At 34.3% G+C, this 26,183-nt stretch overlaps 1 protein-coding gene across 2 annotated transcripts; it reads right to left on the reverse strand.

The window, feature by feature from the left end:
- Positions 1-10,700: 10,700 nt before the first annotated feature.
- On the reverse strand, positions 10,701-18,024 carry LOC107934323 (heparan-alpha-glucosaminide N-acetyltransferase). 2 transcript variants are annotated; one of them, XM_016866727.2, is made up of 13 exons: positions 17,134-18,024; positions 13,917-14,054; positions 13,616-13,697; positions 13,324-13,400; positions 12,899-13,005; positions 12,490-12,607; positions 12,252-12,368; positions 12,053-12,144; positions 11,758-11,824; positions 11,602-11,680; positions 11,416-11,507; positions 11,104-11,247; positions 10,701-11,023 (listed from the first exon to the last, which is right to left on the reverse strand). In XM_016866727.2, the coding sequence occupies exons 1-13, from the start codon at positions 17,437-17,439 to the stop codon at positions 10,997-10,999; spliced, it is 1,446 nt and encodes a 481-aa protein (XP_016722216.1). In that variant the 5' UTR covers positions 17,440-18,024; the 3' UTR covers positions 10,701-10,996. The 2 variants fall into 2 exon arrangements, with proteins under 2 accessions (XP_016722216.1, XP_040947771.1); XM_041091837.1 differs by having other exon boundaries at positions 12,252-12,398; positions 17,134-17,893.
- Positions 18,025-26,183: the final 8,159 nt, after the last annotated feature.

Raw genomic sequence — 26,183 nt, forward strand, 5'->3', positions numbered from 1 at the left:
CTTCAGTCAACAAGGTTTTTAATCTTTCAAAACTCTGCTGACATTTATCAGTCCATTCAAACTTCACATATTTCTGTAACAATGTGTCATCAGAGAAGCTATCATAGAAAATCCTTTTACAAATCTCCGATAGTAACCAGCTAATCCCAAAAACTTCTGACTTTTGATACATTTTTCGGTGGTTTCCAGTGAACAATTTCTAAAATTTTATTCGGGTCAACCGTAATACCTTCAGCCGATACTATATGCCCAAGAAAACCAACTTCTCGAAGCTAGAATTCACATTTACTGAATTTAGCATACAACTATTTCTCACGCAGTTTTTGCAGAACGATTCTCAAATGATCGGCATGCTCATTTTCATCTCGAGAATATACCATAATATCATCAATAAATACCACCACAAATCTATCCAAATACGGTCTAAAAACTCTATTCATCAGATCTATAAATACCGCAGGTGCATTAGTCATGCCAAACGACATCACCAGAAATTCATAGTGTCTATACCTAGTTCTGAATGCTGTTTTTAGTACGTCTGAGTCTTTCACTCGTAATTGATAGTAATCAGAACGAAGATCAACCTTTGAAAACATAACAACGCCTTTCAACTGATCGAACAAGTCATCAATACGAGGTAGTTGATACTTATTCTTAATAGTGACTTTGTTGAGCTGTCGGTAATCAATATATAATCTCAATGATCCGTCATTTTTCTTAACAAACAGAACCGGTGCACCTTAGGGTGAAGAACTGGGTCGAGCAATGCCTCTATTAGTTAGTTCTTGTAATTGTGCTTTCAACTCCTTTAATTCAGTAGGAGTCATTCTATAAGGTGCTATAGATATCGGTGTTGTCCCTGTACAGAATCTATAGAAAATTCAACTTCTCTGTCCGGTGGTAATTCGGGTAACTCCTCCGGAAACACATCAGGATATTCACATACAACTAACACTGATTTAATCTTTGATTCAGACACTTTAGTATCCAACACATAGGCAAGGTAAACAGCATACCCTTTCCTGACATATTTCTGTGCTGATATAGCTGAAATCACATTAGACAACCTATCCAGTTTATCAAATTCAATACGTTCTGACACTTTAATGCAATATACTTCTGTTTACAATTTACCACAATATTATGCTGAGTCAACCAGTCCATACCCAGAATTACATCAAATTCATCAAATGGCAACAACATCAAATCAACTAAAAAATAATAACCCCATACCATTAATGGATAATTTTTACAAACTTTATCCACCGTCACATACTGGCCAGGTGGTTTGAAACTTTAACCACAAATTCAGTGGATTCAACAGATAAATTTTTAATAAACGCTAAATTCGTGCAAATGTTGAATGTGTTGAGCAAGGATCAATCAAAGCAGTAATATCAGTATCAAGAAGAGAAAAAGTACCAGTAATAACACCGGATACAGAGGCATCCTCACGTGCAAATGTTCTTGCCGGTGCTCGTGCTTCAGATTTGGCAATTGAATTTTTTCTTGTTCCTCGGCTATCACTCGTATTACCGGGGTTACAAGATGGTCTACCTCTCGAGGCGGGGTTGCTCGGCCTTGAAGTCTAAACAATATCTTTTTCAAGCTTTTTCGGGCAGTCTCTGAGATAGTGGTCAAGAGAACCGCATCTAAAATATGCTCCACTTCTCATGTTGCATTCACTAAAATAAAATCTATTACAATGTTTGCATCTAGGTTTGGGGTTTCCAACACTTCTTGCACTTGTTACAGATGAGACCGGAGATATTAGATTAGAGCGTTGAGTATTTCGGTCTCTTCCAAAGTACCCTATAGATGTGACAAAACGATCATGATATTTCTTCGATTTTTTTAAAGCTGACGATTGTGGCTTTCCCATAAATATTTTACTCGAGGTTCAGACTTTCATTTCTACCTGTCTATTTTCTTTACTTAGTTTTTCAGCTTTATGTTCTCGGTCAACCAGTACTACAAATTCTTTTAGTTCCAGAATCCCAACTAATAACTTGATATCTTTATTTAATCCCTCTTCAAACCATTTGCACATGGCAATTTCAGTTGGAATACACTCTCTGGCATATTTGCTTAATCTGACAAATTCTCGCTCGTACTCAGATACAGTCATATTCCTCTGTTTGAGTTCTAAAAATTCTTTCCTTTTCTGATCAAGGAATCTCTAACTGATATACTTTTTTTTGAATTCATTTTGGAAATATTCCCATGTGACACTTTCCCTCGGTACAACAGAAGTTAGTGTGTTCCACCACTGATAGGCTAAGTCTTTTAACAGAGATACATCACATTTCAAACACTCAGCCGGTGTGCAAGATAATTCATCCAGAACCCTGATGGTATTTTTTAGCCAGAATTAAGCCCTTTCTGGATCGTCTTCAGCAGTAGCTTTAAATTCTTCTGTCCTATATTTATGAATTTTATCTACTAGAGGCTTACCAGATATAATAGGTTCAACACCTTATGACATATCAGGAACCGATTGAGGAGCAGGAGGGGGAGGTTGTTGTACAGTAGGATTTGTTCTTAAAAATTCTTTGAACCATTCATTCATCATTTGGAAAAAGACTTCTCTAGCCTCTTCCCTTTGTCCCTCAGATACGGGCCTTCTACTACTTGAAGTAGCTCTTTGAACTGAAGCTTGAGCAGCTTCCTCAGATTCAGCTCTGTTGGAAGACATTACTATATGAAAAACATGTTTAAAATGGTCAGGAGATAGCACACTATCATAGATTATATAATGGCATGTGCAGCTAAACCCATACTTGCTACGTTAGTCCAAAAATTGACTAAACCGTAGTTCTGATACCAATAAATGTAACACCCCTAACCCATAATCATCGCCGAAACAGGGTTACAGAGCATTACCAGAGTTTACCGAACAAAAAATAATTATTTCATAAAATTTACTATTCATATCAGAAATCAATCATATTTAATCATAATGTCCCTTATATGGGCCCCTGAGGCCCATGATATGCATTAGAAACAAGTCAGGACTAATTTGAAAACTCAGAGAATTTTTTGTAACATTTCAAAATTTTGCCTAGGTGTAGGGGACACACACTTGTGTGGGCATTTGATGTGAGCAACACAGTCGTGTCTCAGCCTGTATCCAAATTATGGTGGTTACTGACTTGGGTCATATGGCCAAGCCACACGCCAAGCATGATAAGACCTTATATAATTACAACAAAATATGTCTAACACTAGCCATTCCAACGACTAGTTACAATCAAAACATTATCATGCCAACATTGGCTAAATAACCTATACATGCCATTATAACTTAATTTAGTTTTCTAGTTTTACCAAAATGAGCCGATGGATAATGTGATGATGCTCCAACCAGCTTCTAACCTTTACAAGCTTCCAAGTACTATAAAATATAGGAAATAAAATGAAGTAAGCTTATAATGCTTAGTAAGTTCGTATAACAAGAAATTAACTTACCATTCATTTTCATTAAATTAAACACACAATTGGCATCCAAGCAATTTGGCTAAAAGCCTAAAACACACAACTTTACTAATCATGTTAGTCAAGTAATTCACATAGATACCAAGAACATGAATAAGCTCATCATATAATATCTTTCATATACACATGCTTTCTATATCATATTTCCATATAATATGTACATTTCTATGACAAATCATCTCAAGTTTAGTTTTGCCCATGTAAGAACATTGCCCGTTGAATTTATTTGAAATATCGATGGATACACATGTAGTACACTCGAAGTGTACAAAACTGTAATCCATCAATTTGTATTCGGGGGTACTCATTAGAGCACATAATCAGAAAGCACTTTCTCGAGCCATATAACAGGAAGCTCATGTGAGCCATGTAACATGAAACTTATCCGAGCTATAACAGGAAGCTCATAAGAGCCATATTCAGGTAGCTCATGTGAGCCAATAACGGGTAGCTTCGAAGAGCTATTAATCAGGAAGCTCCGGATAGCCATATATCGGGAAGTTCAAGCGAGCCATAATGGGTAACTCACGAAGATCCATATATCAGGACGCTTTTAAAGAGCTACGGTATATCCGTAATACATGCAGGATCACTACCGATTATATAACAGGACGCTCACAAAGAGCTCCGGTATGTCCGCAACACATTCAGGATCAATACCGATCGAGATGGTCGCAGGAACCATGTAACAGGAAGCTCGAGAAGGCTTATAATGGGACACTCGTAAGAGCTATGGTATGTCTGCAAAATATGCAGAACCATAACCAATCGGGAATCTTGTATCCATTGAATTCCATGTATTCAAACGGGAGTTAACATTTATCGAACATTGTCGAATATGTAATTAATTTCATTTACATAGTAATTATACAATTTACATATACAACATTGAATTCAATCATATAAATGTACACAATTTAGTTACACGAACTTAACTCGACACTAGCTCGTATTCGAAAATCTACTAATCCGACACTTTTTCTTTTCCTCGATTTAACTCTTTATTTGATCTTTTTGGATCTATATAAATGAATTTAACATTAATTTAATACATTTCATATTCAATTCAATCCAATTCTCATCTTAGGTAAAAGTACCTTTTTGCCCATATACTTTTGGTTAATTCCAATTTCGTCCTTAGGCTCGGAAAATAAAATTCATGCAATTTAATCCTTATCCTAAGCCTAGCCAAAATTTTCATATAACATTTACAGTCCATCTATTTCCCAAAATTCATAACTTTCCATGTATTTTACATCTTTACAATTTAGTCCTAAAATCATAATTTCATCAAAATTCACTTTACAAAAGTTGTTTATCTATCAACAACCTTTCATTTTCTGTCATAAATTTCATAATTCATGCATATTAATCCATGTAAAAAATTTAATACTTTAATAACTTTACAAATTAATCCCTAAAATAGCTAGATTAGGTTATTACGATATCGGAAATATAAAATTTCTAAAAACATGACAAGATTCCTTACCTGATTAAGCTTGCTTGACTTCTTTTCTCTTAGATATGGTTTCCATGTATTTTAATTTGGGGAAGATGATAAAATAAGATGATATTAGATTATTATCATCTTTAATAATTTCAATTTCCAATTTAGTCTTTTTCTTTATTTAATTTTCTATGGATGAATCATCATACTTATCTACTAACTCCACTTAATAGTCTATTTGCTATATAATGACCTCAAGTTTTGAATTCCATAGCTATTTGATCCTTTAATTTACTAGAATTAAACTTTTACACTTTATGCAATTTGGTCCCTTTTTAACAATTGAATGTGAAATCAATAAAATTTTCTTAACAAAATTTTCATGCATCATTCCTATCATAATGCAGACCATGCAATAATATTAAAATAATTTTTCTTTCTGACTCGAATTTGTGGTCCCGAAACCACTGTTCCGATTTCAGTGAAAATGGGCTGTTACTTAACTTGTACCTGTCTACGACCCAAATAAGATAAAAAATCTACCAACCTTTCCCTTAGCCCAATTATCCCAAAAAATAACAAAATCAAATGCATTTAACATAAAATTCATGATCTGAACACATTCCATAGAAATAATAAAATATAATGAAATCTAGTATAAAACCATAGCAAGTGTTGTATTTGTACTCAAAATTAGTGTAATTTATAAATAAAAAGTGCTTAAATATGTATATATTTTGGAGTTTACAGACGTCTTCATGATTTGAAGTATGGTTGTCTGGGATTCCCTAGGATGACTAGGAATGTTTCATCCATTAAAATGAGTTGTGGTCTAATATGATTTAAGATATGATTTGGCTGGTATCCTAAGAGTTACCAAATTCAATATGAGAATTCGCCAGAAGTAGGATCTGTAGAAGTTCACCTTAAAAGATTAATTAGTATAAATATTCGCCAAGAATAATATCGGAGAGTGCACCATCCTGGGTGAAGTGTTCAACATCTATCTGTATGAGAAACTGTCGAAAGTAGATTTTGTATGAACATCCTTCTAAAGAATGCATTCGCTTTTGAAAAGGAAATGAGATTTGTATTGAGTGGTGTAATCAATAATCTGCCTAATGAGTGAATTGTGTATGTGGTGATCAAGTATGACAGTCAGCGTATATGTAAGTGCCAGTATTAGTATAAGTATCTGCCAAATACTGAAAAGAGATTCAGAATATTCAAGTTGTAGAAATCAACAGTAAACGTTCAAAGGTAACTTGAATTAAAATTCACTAAGTTTGTTGAACTTTTTAGCGTCTGTTGTGGTGCAGGTTTTGATTGAAGAGTTGGTACGCCAGGAGGGACCAAGCCAGGAAGGAATGTGCCAGGGTAGTAGTTCGAGTTGCGTTAATATACATATAGGGGACACCTTATGTATATGACGCTTTGTACTCCATGCCATGAAAAGTCTATTTTTAACAAAATTTTAAGTTGTAACGTCATATGCCGTTTTTGAAAATCTGATGTAATTATTAGGCATCCTCTTTCATTAATATTTTGTTCTAGTTCGATTTGCAATATTATGCATATAGGGGACACCTTAGGAATATGGCGCTTATTACTCCATGCCATAAAAAGTCTATTTTTAACAAAGTTTTAAGTTGTAACGTCATATGCCGTTCTTGAAAATCTGATGTAATTATTAGACATTCTCTTTCATTAATATTTTGTTCTAAGAATAGTAAATAAAAGAATAAGAAACATGTTTTAGATTAACTTTACGCCTGTAGTAAATTTTTTGTTGAATGTTTAAGTTTTGTAATAGTCGATATTCAGATTCGGTAATTTGGGTCGGGTATAGGATGTTACAATATAAGTTTGTATAATTAAAGCTATAGACTATTTGCACCATGAACCCAGTAAAATTTTTGTTAAATGTTTAAGTTTTCTAACAGTTGATATTCGGATCCGGTAATTCGGGTCGGGTATAGGATGTTACAGTATAAGTTTGCATAATTAAAGCTATAGACTATTTGCACCATGAACACAAGTATTATATGGTAGATGTTAATTATGTAATTACAAAAGGTTTTCTTGTACTAAAGATAGCTCGTGAATTCTTTAATTTGAGACATTTAAGGTTCCAAAATGTGGTTGATAATATTTGTTATTGTAAAAAAAATATTTCTCATGTTAACAACATCACCTTAATATAACATTAAAAAAAATAAGGTTAGATTGTACTAGCATGTTGCATCCTTCATAACTTCATTTATAGGTGGATTTAGGATGACCCACACTTTGAAGAGTATATGGAAGAAAGAGGTTTTGATAATCTTAATGATGTAGATTCAGATGATGATGATGATGAAGTCAAGGACCAATATTTGACGAAAAGGAGCTTATGTTAAATATTAAAAAAAGGCATAACCCAACATTGCATAGGGGATTACTATGTAATTACACTCTTTCGGCCAAATACGTCCAAAAAATTATAATTCTTTATAATTACTAGTGTAGTAATTACACTTTCATTCAATTACCTTGTGCTGTTCAAACCGACCCTTAATTTAACTATTCTCATGAAATAATAGTAAATTAGTAATCAATGTTAAGTTAATTACTTAGATATAATAACACAATTATTATCATTATTTTATAAATAACACAATTAATATAAAAAATTAATTGTATAGTACTTTACAATAATGCATATATAGTTTTCTATATTTATTTACTATTTTCATTTAAAAGAAAAAAGAATTATAATATTTTTTAAAAATTATTTTTATGCTTACTTAATTAAAGAATAGTTTATACTATAAAACTTATACAAATAATCCTTTACCAAATATGCGCAATAATTAAAAAATTAATATAAGCACATCAAACCTAATTAATTTTTCCTAAAGAAATATACATACTTCAACATGTTTTTAAATTTCAAAGCAATGGAAAAAAGATAAAAATAAAAGTTTTTGGACAAGCTTTTGACAAATTTAGTGTTTCATTGATATCTAAATCTCTCACACTAGAAAAGATCACAACTTTCTAATTTTTTAAAAATCCATCTTTATATATTTTGATAGAAACAACATTAGGAATTTCATTTTTTTCCCGATTGCTTATAGAATCAAAAATGGTTTATGTTTGAAAATTTAATTTTTCATAAATAAATTGTTTGAGTTTATTTAAAAAATAAATAAATATTTTTTTTGTTGAAAACTTTCAAAGCACTAATATAAATTGATAGAAATTGTAGTTGTAACACCCTGACACCCGACTCGATAGTCAAAATCACGAACAATACCTAACTGTGCATGGAAAACAAAACTGTATGATGAGTATATCTCTCAGTAGTATTCCTATAATCTGACACAATATAAAGAGTTGGTATAATTCACAATACATAAAATCGCCATCTAAAAACCTAGTTCCTTATAACTCAAGCATGAAATATCATTCAATGTACATCCCTAAATCAAAAAATCACAAATTGTGTTACCCTTTAGTTAATATTCCGAGCTCACGAGTTCATGTTCAACTTACTTTAATCTGTCATCCCAGATTGCTCGACTACGATAACCAATCACCTCGAGTTGCCCGACAATGATGGTTTATTGATACAACTTTGTCATCTCAGATTGCCCAACAACGATCATATGCCACATCGGGTTGTTCGGCAACGATGGTTTACCACCCCAGATTGCCCGTCAAATATGGTTTATTATTACAATTTTGTCATCCTAGATTTCCTGGTAATGATGACATGCCACCCTGACAACGATGGCTTACCACCTCAGATTGCCCGACAATGATGGCTTCTCAATTCAAGTTTATCATTCGTCCTTTCCATCATTTCACACAGATCAGTTTATAGTTCACAAAACAAAATTCACCAGTTAACAAATCCTTCAATAAGCTTCAACTAATTTCTCATACAAATTATTGATATAGAGTTATATCTATAATTTCTACTTTATTCACTTTAGTCATTGTATCAACATTAACCTTAATGTACCTCAATATAATTCAATTCATCCTCGATTATTTAATAAGACAATTTACGGTGTAAAATAGCACAAAGATACGACATTTAATTAAGATTTAGACTATAGAAATACTTACTGAAAACTCCGAATTATTCGTCGACGGCTTTAACTTTTCCCTTCCCTTTCGCAGATTTCGAATTCATGTTAGCTATTGATTAATATATAGTTAATGTATAGTTATTTTCTGCAATAATATTTTGGTATGCATGGATTAGTAAAGTAAATTAATGATATTTGACAATTATATAATTAAATTTAATTAATTGATTCAAAATCCTTAAACTAATTTTTTAATATAATCAATAATTATATATAGAAAATTTTTTAATACATAAAATTTGTTTTTTTTTTAGAAATAAAAGTAGCAAAAATCGACTACATCAACATAGCTCTAATGGGAGTTCACCTTGGTTTAGAGTTGCTAAAGATTAGCCAACAACAATGCTCGAACACTCATTGGAGACTTTATAAAAGTACAAATCATGTTTAAATCTCTAGTAGTCATCTTCGCCAAGCAACCCACAACATTATTTTGTTCTATAGAATATGTTGGAATCTAACTTGTCAACCCTTCACAAGTAAAGAGTGGATGAATCATACCTCTGAAAGGCTATTATCCACTACATAACCATTGCTGATGATATCAATTAGAATGACATTATCACTTTCCACTTCAACCTGTCTGAACTTTTCTTTCCACATAATAGAAAGTCCCTCGTATAAATTGCCCTTGCCTCTGTTTGAAAAACTTCCGATTTACCAACTGTCATTACAAATCCGGGTAAACAATCTCCAACTTGATTTCGAAACACTCCTCCAACATAGGATTTTTGAGAAGAGAAGCCACCGTCAATGTTAATTTTCACCTAACCTATCAGTGGGGGTTGTTAGACACTTTTTGTACGTATGTTGCTGTGAAGACTAACTGCACTTTTAGTATTAGTAAAGCTTCTAGCCCAAGCTATACTAGTGGCAATCAAGGTAGTACTGTTGTAGCATGTATCTTTGAAAACAAAATCATTTAGCCAAGAAACAATTGTGGATAAAAATTGCATAGATTTGCATTAAGCCAGTCTTCCAAGGATGAGGAGAAATATAAATGCTAATCATTTTGACTTACCAACGATTTTCAAATGCCAGTCGCATATGAACAATCTCGAATAGCATGTAGAGCTATAATGTAAATATACGACAGGAACTAAAACATGGAATAATTGAAAAAAAAATTGAAAATTGGAATAATTTGTTGGTTTGAATCGATCTAATATATTGTTATGTTTTGGACTTAAATAAACAATTATCCCAGTCTGTTTTCTAATCCAAGTGCCTGAATGATTACACCCATTTAATATTAACCCTAACCTGACACTCATTACTTTCAGTTCTCAGTCTCACTCACCATTGATACGGCCTTTACCATTACATTAACAAAGGTGAGATCTAAGTATTAATTGAAAATTGAAATGTGTTTTATAGTTAACTCCAATGAACAATTGGTCTCAAAAAACCTTTTAATGATACAAGCTTGCTTGTGATTTAAGCTATGAGCAATGAAGTATATTTTGTTAATTAACGCATTGAGGACATTTGGTTGTAAAGTGTACGTGATTTTTTAAAGTGATGTTATGAAACAATTGCACCAAGTGATTCAGTAGATATGGCTTTTTACAAGCCAATGGAAGAAAGGTTTTGCAGAAGATGCTTAAAACACAAATAAATGCATTAATTAAGCTGATTTCTCTGTGCCAAAATGATCAAAACATATACACACGAAGTCAGATGACATAAAAAATTATATCCAATTTTCCAAGAATATATGAAAGTAGAAAGCTCAAGCAAGCTTGCTCTGCTCACTCTTTTTTACATACAAACCATATTTTCTACCCTTTCTGTCCTGCCTAACCACCCCTCTCTCACTTAGGTAATCTAAATAGAGAGAGAGTTCACAACTGTAGTTGATAAAAGAGGTAAAGAGAAAACCTATACTTCCATGGATTGCAGCAAAATCGTCACTTCATCTTCCAATGCCAATTAAGCTAAGCTGGATTGTACATGATCAAATAAAGATATATAAGGCTGCAATATCTAGTAGAATCATCAATATGAAAAACACCAACTTACAATGTTATTTGGAGGCTGCTTCCAATAGAATCCCTGTATAACGATTGGTATGAGATTGCAGGCTGCAAGGATGTATATCACCAATGCATGCTTCCCCATCCATTCCAATACCAATGTCATGCGTTGATATCCATAGATGTCAACCTGTTTCAAAGTTTCTTCAGTTTTAGAAGTTGGGGAAATGAAGCCACTTGTGTTTCTCCACCATTGCAGTTAGATGGAAAATACTGTCTTTCGTGATTAATCTAAATGGCTTTATACAAGTAAATCAGCAGAATTATAAGAGATGTGAAAAGGATTTGTTGATCTTACCAGTAGATAAATTCCGGCTAAGAGAAAGCCAGCGGCAGCGGCAGTAACACACATGTAACTGAATGTGTAAAGAGCCTTGTTAATGTGCATTCCTACAAGAAAGCAGATGACCTGATGATGAGACCACTAACAGTGTGCTACTACTGCAGGTTCTCAATGTTGTAAGAGTATTAAATAACTATTTACCGAAAATATCCAAGGCAAGGCCCAAGACTAGAAAAGCTGAAGATGGTATCAACCAGAGACGAATTCGGTCCGCATGATCCTGCATTTTAGACACTAATTCATTGATAAGATCCAGTGAGAGAATATAAAAGCAATACATGGAAAAGGAAATGTCACCTTAAAGTGAACAATTATATGCCCATACTGTAAACCAACCAAGCAGGTCACCATCGCCATCACTGAACTGCAACCAGAACATACAAGGTCTGTCCATAAGCATGCAACTAAAGCACACTGAAAATCAAAAGCGGTCCATATCTTGTTGACTTAAAGTTTGCTTATGTAATGTGGTCATACAGTAGTACACATAATAAATTGTTACTCTATCGATGACTACCTATCTGTACAAAAGGATAGAGTATTATCTTCATAAAGACATTTCAGAGGGTGAGGAAAGAAACTGTAAGCAAACCTCAGAAGTCCTTCAGGTTCAAAGGGGGCTTGACACCAAGCAGGGGCATCAGAAGGTAAAGGGCCATAATCAGGTGAGTTGATGCTGCATTGCTTTAGAAATGGATGGGGAGATGGTACAGAACAATGGAAATTAATGGGTTAAGGATGGAACATGATGCAAATAAGAAACCGAAACAAGCTTTTGAAGGAGAGCATACCTTTGTTCTTTCAAAGACCGGTTTCCTGTACAGATGTTGAATCCCCAGTATTTTACGATCAATCATTCCAACCACATTACAAGCTGGTCCAGTGTCACCACGTACTCCACATTTCACCTTTGAATGGAAAGGGAAAAGGCAAGCAAGCTGCTTAGTGACTTCTTTGTTTAGTGAAAGTCCACTATAGTTGAATGCAATTATTAACCTTGAAAGACAATTTCACAAGGAAAGAACTAACCGAAAAAGTCTTTGGTGCTGAGGAAGAAGTTGCATCTGGAATTTGATATTGCCAAGTGGGTACATACAGGCCATATAACAAGAAAATATATATGACAGTAAGAACAGAAGCAGCAAGCCTGGGAAAGAGAGAGATAGAGAGAGGGCACATCGGTAAACAATTTCAACAAAGAAAGAAATATGAGAATGCAAATTTAAAGAACATTGGTGAAAAGAAAAAAACTTTTGCATGGGAGACAAAAATGGAAAAGCAAAGATTTGAAGCATACCTTTCCACATATATTATGATAGAGGAAAAGATTAAACTTAAGTTCTTATAAAAGACTGCGTAATTAAGCTACACTACTCAGATACAAAATACAAATATAATAACTAAAATGAGTTATCGTGTGCTTGAAGAAAATACTTACAACTGAAATTGATACTTTCTCAGCAGAGCTAATTGTGATGTAACATGATCATCACCTTTCAGCCAAATCTCGCACAATGCTGCTACTAAATATGCTATGGCAATTCTCTGGGAAGGAGGGCAGGCAAAAAACAAAACAAGAACAATACGTTATCCTACTGTAAATAATTAATATGACTTAAAATTCCACAACTAAATCTCAAGCCCATTTCGTTCCTAAAACATTTCCACCTTAAACTTGCTAAGAAGTTTGAGAAATAATGGACTAATACTCTCATAGAACAACAGAAAGCCAACAAGTAAACTGTTCATTTGTTTAACCTACTCTACATTAGGGAGAAAGCAAGGAAGCTGCCTTAGAACACCTTCATTCGATTTTCTAACATTCATAATAAAAATTGGGTGTGAACTTGTAAGAAAGCACACCTGCAGTATTCCCATCAATCTCATTTGCTGAATATCCATCCCATAAGTTAAATTGTTGAGCCCATGGAAGAAGCCTCCTGTTAGTGATTAGAAATTACAAATGATGAGACAAAACAATAACCGAAGTTTGGACAATTAGTATCCATGTGATACATTTATCACTGAATTTAGACTACTTGAACGTTCAGCAATAATTTCATGTTAGAGGTCTGCCATATTAATGTTGTAAGAGAATGCATATATATCCATCAGCCAAGATAAGTTGTACAGGGTTAAAGAAATAAAGAGCCACCTTGTAGAAAAATGCCTAATATCAGAAGCTTTAGTGCCCGCAATATTGCTTTTCTAGTTGCAGTAACTCTGCAGGAAACTCTCTGTACAAAGAATCAAACAGTTAGAGAAAAACTCCTAAAAGAATCAGTGGTGATAACACTAGAGACATTTGAAACCAGTAGGATCATTAATGTATAACGTGATATAGAAGTATTTCTGCTTCCTAACAGAGCATAAAAAGGAGCAAGACCCATTGATTTCATTTTACTGGTACTGAAAGTTTTGCATTGAAAACAATACATTCGAGATGCAAGTGGTACCTTGTATGTCAGTCCTAGAGAAACACCAACAATGAAGAGAAAAAATGGCATGACATAATCTGCAAGGGTTAATCCATTCCATGGTGAATGATTGATGGCAGGAAGAATGCCACCAACATCATCTACAAGTATCATTAGCTGCATCAAAAATGAAAGAAGAAGAAAAAAAATAAAATAACTAGAGCAAGATACCTACTGATGAAACAACATAATGAAAATTTGTGCAAATACCGAAAAGCTTATAACAGATTTTGACATAAATTACATCTAGAGATAGAATATGCATCATGATTTTCAAGAATGGTCTAGATACTGGTTTCATTTTTAAGAAGGCAAACGTCTTATATAAATTAGCATTAGTCTGAAATTCAAACCTCCTACAGCCCCTAACCAAAATACTTCATCTTAATTCAAGTTTTTTATTGTTTCACATTGTTTAAGAGATAATTTGGTCAATAATTATCCAAAATACTTAAACCGATAGGAAATGCTAAAATTTCATATTTAATGAATCCAAGTATAGAATAAAATTGCCGAAGAAGGATTAAAGGGTATTGCATAAAAGATCCAGAGAATATGGTAGTGGATGGATGAAAAGAAATTACCAAAAATGTGGGAGGCTTTTAGGATTTAAATCTGAGATGGTGTACCTTGATCATCCCATGTTAACGACATTTATGTTCCAATCACAAACTTATGATTAAGTTGATAGCAGGCTTCAACTTTTATGCATTCAAGTTCGAATGCATTATGACCACTCTTGATAGTCAAAAGGGCCTATTCTAGAAAATATAGCTTTCTTTACCTAGAACTTCCACGAGATTGAAAAATAAAAAATCACGTGATAATTTTTTTATGAAACAGTTATGCAACCCAAACTTCTCAATTTTTCTGAAGTACTAGTGTTCAGCACATATTCTAAATAAACTTGGCATATGATCTTCTAAATATATCAAAACACCTTAAAAAATGTTCAGTATATTAATATTAGTGTTGGACATATCCATATTTAACACTCACTTCAAACAGGGGAATATGTGTGCAACGGATTTCAGAACTTCAAAAAGAAAAGAAAAATGTCTTCCAGGCTCCAAATCTATACATATTTACTTATACATACTCCTTAGTCCTTATTGCTTTTGGGCAACAAAATAACACTCTATGCAGTTTACGAGAAAGCTTGATTATTTCTTCTTCTTTCGGGTAAAAAGTGGAATTAACAATAAAATAGTAATAAAGAAAACAAGTATCTCAATGGCCAAGTCCCGCGAACTGATAGTTGGCCTATTACAATTATTAAGGCTTATGTCCAATGTGGGAGGTGGAAAAGTACTTCTACAAAGTTGTAAAAAAACATATACAATAAATAAGACAACCATCCCCGAACAGCTAGTATTAAAGAAAAAAAATATCTTGCTCCACATTAAAAGGAAAACTGATAATTAGTACTATGATATCTTCCAGCAAGAAAAATCTGCATGTTACAGATGCAAGCGGGACTGCACCCTTTACCTTATGACAATATTATGTTATGATTCATGCTTATTTTAACATGTAAATATTAATATACGATTATTCCCTACTGGAAAAGGAATCAGATTCAGACGGGAAAAGGGATGCTTCATTCAGACGATACGAAGGGATGGAAAGCAAGTTAATAAAGCAACCACTTGACAGAATCCAACCAATACGAGATCGTAATTGGGATTTGGGAGAACCATATCCCAAAATGATACGGCATCGGACCGCATGCCTTGCTTTATGGACTTGGAGGGAGGGAAAATATTTCATCCTAATATTTTATTTATACATATAATGAAAGTTGATAATTTCTGTATTTAATACATACTTATCAGTATTAACATTTTAATGAAGTTAAAAATTGGTCCTAAGCATTAATTAGAGAAATACTTTAAATTTGAACATATTTCAATCTTTGACTCCTGGAGCATAAAGCAAAATCTTTATCTATTTAGGAAACCGTAAATGTATTTGACTGCATTGATTATGATGGATGCCCTGAAATAATCAGATTGATGTAATTTCATGATGCATGCAAATTGAACTTTTTAATGCTAATTTTATGGTAACTGTTAAAATATTTGAGCCGTTTTATAAGGGAGGGATGGATTAAGGATCAAACTTAAGATGAAATAAGATTTCATTTTAACAAATAAACGAACAAAAATTTTATTTTAAAAAAAGTTTTTTTTTAATCATTTCATCACAAGCTATGATAATCACTAATTTATATTAAAAAAAATCAAACTTGCATATACCTGTGTTTATTTTCTTTCTAAATAAGTAAAATTTATCGATTGAGTTTTAATTCGATTAACCGTATTTTTATTGCAACAGAGAGAACTTACATTTGGTTGACATAAACACTTTTTTCCTACTGATTTAAGGGTTAACGGGTAAAAATAAATATAATATAAAAAAGTTAAAATATGTCATAAGCCGAATATTTGTAATTTAAACTGTTCTTTTATTTATAGGAATTTACTTTCATAAAAAATTCAGGTTTATATGTTAATACTATTTTAAAATTAAAAATTTTCAATTATCTAGTTAAAATAAATTAATTGTAGTGAACCTATCTTTAACAAAATTTAATAATTAGATCAGAAATTTGAAATTTAAAAGATTAGATTTCAATTTTTCAAAAATTACAGAGGTTATGAAATATTTTGACCTAGAAAAACTATATTTTCTTTTCAGAACTCTTTAATTTTGTAAGAAACCTAACCCTGGATAAGCATTCATGAAATCCAACTGCCCAAAAGAAATAATTAAAATCATATTTAACGGACGCACGCATTGATGGCAATATAATAATAACTAAAAATAATGATTTCCGTACTTTTCTATAAAAGAATTGCTACTGATTAGTTCTGTTTTAATTTAAAGCATTATTGGTATATTCAAACACTTGAAAATTAATATGAAAAAATAAATTCTTCAAGCTTTACTAAAAACTCTCAACACACCACATATTTAAATTTTTTAACAATTAGCCTCATGTAATTTATTTTCAATTTTTATATTTATAATTAACAATGCAGAAATGCAGTAATATTAATTTTTAATTATATTCTTTTACTGGCGTAACGGGTGTACCATAAAAAGCGAAAAGTCAGGCAGTAAAAATTGAGAACAGTCAACAGTGGAGTTATATTTTGAGATAGCTAGGTTAAAAAGAGAGAGGAGATTTTACCACAACGGTGAGCCCCCGGAAAACGTCCAAGGAAATGAGCCGGTGCTGCGGCGGCTGTTGGCCGTGGAGAGGAAGGTTTGTGGAGTTGGAAGCGGGAATGAAGGGGCTTTCTTCACCTTTGTTAGCAATGTTTGGGTCAGAGATCCGAAAAGCCAGCTGATTCAAATTCTTACTTTCATCATCATCTTGGATTTTCTCAGCATTGCCAATAATGTCAATATCAATGCTGAAATGCTTTTCTTGCGTATAAACAGAATCCTCTAAATCATCGGCATATGGCTTGATTGGTTCGTACTCCATCGCCATTTGCCACACACACACACACACACACACACTCTCTCTCTCTCTCTACAATCTTCTCTCTTTTTTCCCCCTCAATCAAACCAACATTCGCTGAACTGAAAATTAAAAAGAAAGAAAGAAAGGTTGTATGATAATATCAATGAGAAAAGAAGAAGAAAACAAGAAACAAAAGAAGAAGGAAAGAAGCTTAAAAGATAAACATCTAAGCTTGATTGTGTGTTATATTTGATAGGATTCAAGAAAAGAGGAAGCATAAATATCTTTGATTACAAGGATTTTAGGAAAGAGATTTCGAATTCTTTTTATAGGAATATTATTATATTATTACTATATCACTGTAAACAGATTTATGGATGGAATCAATCAAACTGCAGTGCAGCCCATATCTCTTGTTTAGATTTTATTTTTATTTCAAAAAAAAAAGAAAAAAGAGTGTAGTAATTTGAGCAAGAGTTTCACCATTGGAGATCCGTAACCGATATATTTTATATATTATTAATCAAATATTCTATTAAATATTGTTTAAGAAAATAAATACTTTTTTAATATAAATGGATTGGAGCATTAAAAAAAAACAAAAAAGTAGCACCTTCCGCTCTTTCCATATACTTCCACTCTCTCTTTCCTACTAGCTACTCCTATTGTAGTGGGATAGGTATCAAATAACTTGAAATAACAAATTCTAATTTTCGTTTTTTATTTTATTTTAAAAATAAAATATAACTATTTAATTAAGTTAGTGTACATGATTAATATTTTTATATAAATATAAATTTATGCTATATGATATATATTATACTATTCTACCATATTTATATTTATTTCAAATTTCTTTTGGATTTACTAAAAATAAACATTTTTTATTTTTTATATAATTACAAGTGTTCTCTTCTGTTTTGCAATTTGAGTCTAATTTTATTTGAATCAGGTGACATTAAGGTAAAACCTTTCGATAATAATAATTTTAACATTTTGAAAATTTTGAGATTTTAGCTTCGAATCTCATCTTATGCACTATTGGTCTATATCTATTTTGGTTTAAATTTCATTATATATGAATTATCTTCATATTTATTCTGATTTAAAGCCATATATAATTTAGCTTATCAGTTTACTAGTGTTTTATAATGATTTATTCTATTTGTTCGAATGTACTATTTATAATTATGTTGTAATTTAAAAAATACATATATTTGATACACAAACAATAAATTCAACAAAGAAAAATATTTTAACAAATTATATTTTTTAAACTTAATTTACAAACGAAATAAAAATAATAGAATTTATTGTATTTATCCATTTAAAAAATGTGTCACAAATTAAAATCCAAAGAAAACCTGGAATAATTATTGAAAAAATAAAAGTTTATTGGTGTCAAGACGTTGTTATCATAAGCTATCGACTTCCTTTAAAAGGTAAAATATTGATTTTAGAATTGATCGTCATTATATACACAATTAACATGTAAAATATATAGGGGGTTTCCAAGTTTTGCTTGAACTTAACCATCGTCGATGATGAACTTTATAGTTGTTTTATGTAAGTATATTTTCACGTACTATAATTATTTTTAAAATTATGATGTCTAGCTTAACCTGGGGTTTAAAACAGAATGTGGAAAGGTAAAGGGATGGTAACTGAAATTAGTAGTGCTGGAAGTGATTCGTTATGTGCCCATAATTGCAAAGCATTTCGTTTGGTGCGATAATAGGAAATGAGTCACAATTCACATGCCATTTCATGCATGAATCATGAGCTGCCAAACCTTTATCTATTATTTACTAAACTCAATCTAATCGACAATTTTCTTTACTTTTAACCATTTTTAGTGGGTAAAATACCAAAAAAAAACCCGTTTTTTTTAAATTTACCAAAATAGGCCCGGTATTTTATTATTTACCGGAATGGGCCATTTTCCTCGAAAACGCGTCCCCGTCAGCGCGATGTCGGGGGACGTGTCAGCAAAACGCGTCCCTGGGGGGCTCGCTTTGCTTACGTGGACACAAAGCGCGCTTACGAGGACGCGTTTTGCTGCCACGTAGGCAAAGCGCGCCCCCGGGGCCGCGTTTTGTTGCCACGTAGCGCGCCCCTGGGGACGCGTTTTTATCGTTTCTCCAGTGTTAGGTTTTGGGTTTTTAGGGTTAGGGTTTAAGGTTTAAGGTTTTTAGGGTTTTAGAGAAAAATTAAACAAATAAGAGTTTAGGGTTTAGGGTTTCTTAATTCAATTAATTATAATTTTTTAAAAATTATATTAGGTTTCGTGTTTATGGGTTTTTAAGATAAAATCAAAGCAGGATGCTTTATCAGAAGAATTTCTGAAATCGCGCTCACGTGGACGCGCTTTTGCTACAGTAGGTCCTGAAAAAATAATTTTGAGTTGACATTTCTGAGCGAATAGTATAAAAAACGCTTCAAGCAGGATGTTTTATCAGAAGAATTTATGAAATCGCGCCCTCGTGGATGCGCTTTTGCTACAGTAGCATGTTTGGGGTGAGGCTATAAATGAGGCAAAAAATGTTCTCAAATTGTATAAGTTACAGAGCAAAAAAATTTAGAGAGGCTAAGAAGGTTAGAAATTAAATATGAGTGAACGTATTAGTGCTGTTATTTACTATGATGGTGAGGTTTGCCACACCGAGAATGGTGTCATTTTTTTTCGGAGAATACGGTGCGACTGGTTTTTAACCAGAACATAGATTTGACAGAACTTCGTAAAAGAATTAGGCGTAAAATTTTCGGAACGACGCCAATGAAAGTTCTGTCTATTACGTATCGATTTTGTTCTTTTGTTGATCCGGTGACATATGACTCGTTCGACATAAAAGATGCTTGTAGCTTGAAGGCAATGGTGCAGACTCATCTTGCTAGTGGAGCACCTTATATTGAGTTATATGTATAATTTACATCGCCAAATGATGTACTTACGCCCGGTGTTCGAGATGTATACACGAACCCTGGCCGACACTTGGTTAGTGGGTTACAAAACATGGAACAGCCCATGTTTGGTAACGGTGTGGAATGTACAGCCCCTGCAAGACACTCTGTCAGTGGATGAGACATGTACGTCGGTGGCTCGATGTTTGATGCTGGAAATACGTGCTGGAGAATGGCATCAAGTTCTAGTGGTTGGCAATCTACATCCAATTAGGGACGTTATGAAATGCCCGGAAGAAGGGATGATGTACTCCTTACGACGTCCACTGGTGAGGGGACCTCATGCGCTGCAGATGATGGTGGGTTAGAAGATGACTCTGATGTGGATCCACCTCGAGAGCCCGGCCTGATGGTACAGAAGTTGGCTTATTTTCTGAACCAGAGCCTATTCCAACAGAACCTGAAGATGCTGAAAAGAGTTCATATGAAGAAGAAATCTATGATTCGGAGCATACTCACCTCTAGCCCACATGCATAATGTCGATCTGTCTGCAGATGATACGTTGGAGTTTCTGGATCTACCACACCGGTTGTGTGATCGTACAAGTTCGGGGGCTAGATTTGGGTGAATTTGAAGTTGGTAATCAGTTTTCCAACAATGATAGTTTTATTGGTGCTTTAAAACAACATAACATCAAAAACGGTGTTAACTACCACGTCGTTAAATCTAAATCTGATAAGTTTGAGGCGAAGTGTGCCGTGCAAGACGGCACATGTTCATGGAAAACCTACGCCTCGTATAGGAAAATGACAGGGTTGTGGGAGATATAAAAGTAAAAAGGTTCACATACATGTGCTGCAAGTACAGTATTGACGGTTTCTGAATAATACTGTTATTATGTAATGTTGCATTATTTAATGTACTCCGTTTATAGGTGTTTCACAAGATCATCCCAAGATGGATTCAGCTATTTTAGCTAGCTTGATACTGCCCACGGTGAAAGCAGATCCTAGGACTTCAGTACCGATGTTAATTGCTAATAGTCGTAGCCAAATGGGGTACACGCCCTCTTACCGCAAAGCTTGGATAGCTAAGCAGAAGGCGTTGGAGAAGATGCATAGTGGGTGAGACGCCTCATATAATGAAATATGGTTGTGGTGTCAAGTGCTAGAGAGATATATCCCAGGTGCCATCACAGACTTTGAAACGGAACATGCGTACTACAACGACCGATTACTACGTGGATGCCAAGTGTTCAAACGTCTGTTTTGGACCTTTAAGCAATACCGAGACGCATTTCCATACTCATCGGTACCTTTATGTTTGGTAGGTATACTCATTGGCTATTGATTGCAGTGACACAAGATGGCGGTGGGAGAATTCTTCCAATTGCATTTGCAATAACACCGGGGGAGTCATCTGATGATTGAGATTTCTTCCTATCTAGGTTAAGGAGGCATGTGTGCCCTCAACCTGATATCTGTGTTATTTCAGATCAGGGTACAGGTATACTAGCTGCATTTGACCGACAGGGAAGCTTATGGCAGCGCACACACCATCGATATTGCCTAAGGTACGTTGCTTCAAACTACTACAAGTAATATCCATCTAAGAGCGAACGTCGGCAAGTGACCAACATGGGTATTTAGTCTCTATCTGTGTTATTTCATTTGTCAATTTGAATTAGTTGTAAATGAAGAAATTAACAAGGCCAAGGCGCGGGCGAACACCATGCACACAGTGTGTCACGATCAAGACAACTTATGGTTTCGCGTGACAGAGTTTGACAGACCGCACCAAGGTGTTGTTGGCGAGAAATATCGTGTACACTTGCGAAATAGGACTTGTGACTGTGGGATGTTTGATGCACTTCGTTATCCATACGCTCATGTTATTGCAGCTTGTCAGAATCTCTGTCTGGATCCGATGAGCTATGTGGACGAAGTGTATAAATTAAAAAACATGTACAACGTCTGGAGACACGTTTTCCTACCGGTCCTAGATGAACGTAAGTGGCCGCCCATATCTCTTGCTCCTTTTAAGCTGTTACCGGATAGAGAATTGCATCGCAAACCAAAGGGTCGACCTTGCTCGACTAGAATACGTAACAATATGGATATCCGAGAAATAGCCAGTCAACAAAAGTTGTGCGGATGGTGTAGGAATCCGGGCCATACAAGTCGGTCATGCCCAAATCGCAATAGTTGAATGTCATTGTAAACAAATTATATTTTTTTGTACCAATCAAAACATTTTGTAAAAACGCAATAGTTTGTTAGTAAAATTATATTTTTTTGTACCAATCAAAACATTTTGTAAAAACGCAATAGTTTGTTAGTAAAATTATTAATTGTTAATTGTATTAATTGTTAGTCAATTTATCAAATTATATCATATTAGGGTCACGTTTAGGGTTAGGGTTTTTAAGTTAAGCGTTAGAGTTTTTAAGTTAAGAGTTTAGGGTTTTTAAGTTGTTTGTTAGGGTTTTTAAGTTAAGGATTTAGGGTTTTTAAGTTAAGGGTTTAGGGTTTTTAAGTTAAAGTGTTAGGGTTAGGGTTAGGGTTTTTGTTAGGGTTTGTCAATTAATATCAAAATTTAATTATAAATTTTAAATTTTTAAATTTTTAAAAAATTAATTTAGGGTTTTAAGTTAAGGGTTAGGGTTTTTGTTAGGGTTTGTCAATTAAATTATAAATTTAATTATAAATTATAAATTTATAAATTTTTAATAAATTAATTTAGGGTTTTTAAGTAATACATCAAATAAATTTATATTTTATTACATCAAATAATATCAAAATATTCAAAATGTTTGTACAAATATATTAAAATACAAATCAATCTCCGTGCCCGCCAGATTCAGTGCCACATGGCGGTCGTCGACGGTTACGCGCTGGATTCCTCCTTTGTCCAGCTTCCAGCGGGGGTTGTGATTACTCCGGCGGGGATTCTGGTTCCTCCAGTTGTCAGTGTTGGGATGATGAGCCACCTTGATAGAATAGTGAATGTGGAGGTGTTTGCATCACCAACGGTGGCGGTGTTTGAAACCCATACGGTGATGGGGATTGGTAAAAAGAAGAGCTCCTCGCGACCCCTCTTGCGATCCCTCGTGCGACGCTGGCCTAGACATCGGCGGTCCACTCGGCATAACAGAAAATGGAGATGAACCGGGCCATTGACTCTAACCTGCCATGGGACTCGAAAAAGGAAACATATAAGGGTTAGAATACATTAAGGGGATAGGATACGCACCTGGCATCATCTGAAAAGGTTGTGCCGTAAGTATCGTTGGTTGAATTGCTGGGTCAGGTGACTGTGTTGGTGCTGGGCCTAATGAAGTTATAGGCGCTGATAATGGCCTGGGTGAATTTTTGGGCCTCGTTGATGGGCCTGCGTCGTCGTCCCTTCGTCTTGGATTTAAAGGCCAACGTCGTTCCCTTTGGACATGCAATTGCCGCTGCCTCTCCTCTGCCGACAGTAAATACGGCTTGCCATGGATACTAAACAATGGCATGTATTTCGGCACGCACGCTAACTCCGGAACGATGATCGGTTTCATAGTAGGTATATACTCATACTGATCTTCCCACATTTCGATGTAGTGGGACCAAAATCTTGGCCAATCCGTATGCAGTTTCCGTAGGTCAATTTTGTGGTGATCACCAAACACCTCAGGTGCCATGGGAATCGGTTGTCTACATCCAAATTGTCGTATCACTCTGTCTGACTGGTGCATTTCCACGGTTGCATAGCTGATCAACGCGACTTTCGCGTGCCAAGCGTTTGGATTTTGTAAGAACACAACCGGAATTATTGCCCTAATTGCCGGATCCTCGTATGGTGTCCATTGAAACTATATGAAAATGATAGAAATATTAGTTATATACATAATACTAAATACTAAAAACTAAATACCAATCGACTAGCTCATGATGGAAATATAAATTTTATTTTATACTTACATGTGCTTCCGACTGTTAGTCTAATAGAAGCCGTATATCTTCAAGAGAGGTAGGTAATCGAGCATAACTTGTCGGATGGTTCCACTTAATTAAAAAAAATTTAGCATACTATTATTTTTAAAAATCTACATAATAATTGTAAAAAATCTAATATAAAATTTACCTCGTTATGAGTGGGAATGTATATGGGTGGTCCACTCGAGGACGTAGAAATGGAAAGCGAAACCGTGTCCATGACTAGAGTAGTGACAGGCAACCTCTGATTTTTGCTTTACTCGGTCGCGTCGCCCCACACATCTCCCGATATAATGTTGCCAAGACGGCAGACCCCCAACTCAATTCACCAGTTGCTCTAAAATCAACGAGTTTCAGTAGCCATTTTAGATGTACGAGATTCCGTGACAAGTCCGGCATCAGATAACCTCTAATTATCTGAAGAATGTATGCCCGAGCATATCGAATTATTTCTAGTTCAGTTGAATCATCATCCGGCTCCAGGAATGTGTCTCGTAGCCAGCCCATCTCGATCCGACCTCTGTTAATTTTCTCCGGAATAGCGTCCAAAAGCTCGTAGCACACCGCTCCCCAATCGCCAGATTGAACAGACCCGGTGATTGGGTACCCGTCCACCGGCAATCTCAATTACAGATTTACATCTTCCAAAGTGATAGTGCACTCTCCACATGGAAGATAGAATGTGTGCGTCTCGGGTCTCTACCTCTCGATCAACGCACTGATAAGTTTCAGGTCCAACTTGCATCCCCGACCTACCGTCGCCACGTGCCAAAAACCCGCTTCCCGCAGGTAATTCTCTACCAACGGTGATGGAGGACCATGCATATTCCGGATATAGCATTCCAATATCCGATCTACAAACTTTTATAACAAATAATAAATTAATAATTATCTTAAAATGCATAAATAAAAAAATTTTAAATAATATTTTAAAAATAAATTTAACACTTACCATTTTCATTTGTTCAACGGATATGTGTTATCAAGACAAATCAATTCTCCGGCCATTGCTAAATTCGTACAAATTTTTACGATTTAAAAAAATTAAAAAAAATAATTTTTTTAAAATAATAAAAAATAGGGATTTAAGAGAAATTTAAGAGGAAATTGAGAGCAAAAATAAACTTAAATATGGATTTGAGAGAAATTTGGAAGGAAATTGAGAGCAAATTGAGAACAAATTGAGAACAAATTGAGAGAAAATTGAGAAAATAATTGAGAGGATTGGTTTGTGAAAAAAAATGAAAGGGTGGAGGGGTTTTATAGGTTTTTTTTTTACCGTTGGGGGGGCAACGGTCAAAAAAATAACCGTTGCACTGTTCACGCGCGGGAAAAACGCGTCCCCAGAGGCGCGCTACATGGCAACAAAACACGGCCCCGAGGGCACGCTTTGCCTACGTGGCAGCAAAGCGCGTCCTCGTCAGCGCGCTGTGTCCACGCAAGCAAAGCGCGCCCCCAGGGACGCGTTTTGCTGACACGTCCCCTGACATCGCACTGACGGAGACGCATTTTCGAGAAAAAAAGCCCATTCTAGTAAATAATAAAATACCGGGCCAATTTCGATAAATTTAAAAAAAACGGGCCTTTAATGGTATTTTGCCCATTTTTAGTTTCTTCTTTTCTAATATTGCTTTTCGATACAATGATGCTGATAAAGGTTGCAGGTTTCTTATTTGAAAATTAATAAATCATAAATTGTAATTTTAGATGTTATCTAGTACGAAAAATGTACTTAATGTCGTCTTTCATATATATATATATTATCAAGTTTATGCAACTTAAGGTTATTCTCTTTTGAATGGGTTCTTCGAGTTGCGGATTTTTCTTTTCAATGAATAAAATATATCACCTCTTAAAAATTGGAAATACATAAAAATGGACTAAACAAAGAA

This window comes from Gossypium hirsutum, chromosome D04 (genome assembly GCF_007990345.1).
Source record: "Gossypium hirsutum isolate 1008001.06 chromosome D04, Gossypium_hirsutum_v2.1, whole genome shotgun sequence".
Taxonomy (NCBI): Eukaryota; Viridiplantae; Streptophyta; class Magnoliopsida; order Malvales; family Malvaceae; genus Gossypium; species Gossypium hirsutum.

What these genes read in the sequence shown, in the direction of transcription:
- LOC107934323 (XM_041091837.1), bottom strand. Translation starts at nt 17,439, where the DNA reads ATGGCGATGGAGTACGAACCAATCAAGCCATATGCCGATGATTTAGAG. An exon ending in CAGCACCAAAGACTTTTTCG is followed by an intron (nt 12,399 to 12,489) that starts GTTAGTTCTTTC and finishes GTCACTAAGCAG; the next exon opens with CTTGCTTGCCTTTTCCCTTT. An exon ending in AGCAGCCTCCAAATAACATT is followed by an intron (nt 11,024 to 11,103) that starts GTAAGTTGGTGT and finishes TGTACAATCCAG; the next exon opens with CTTAGCTTAATTGGCATTGG.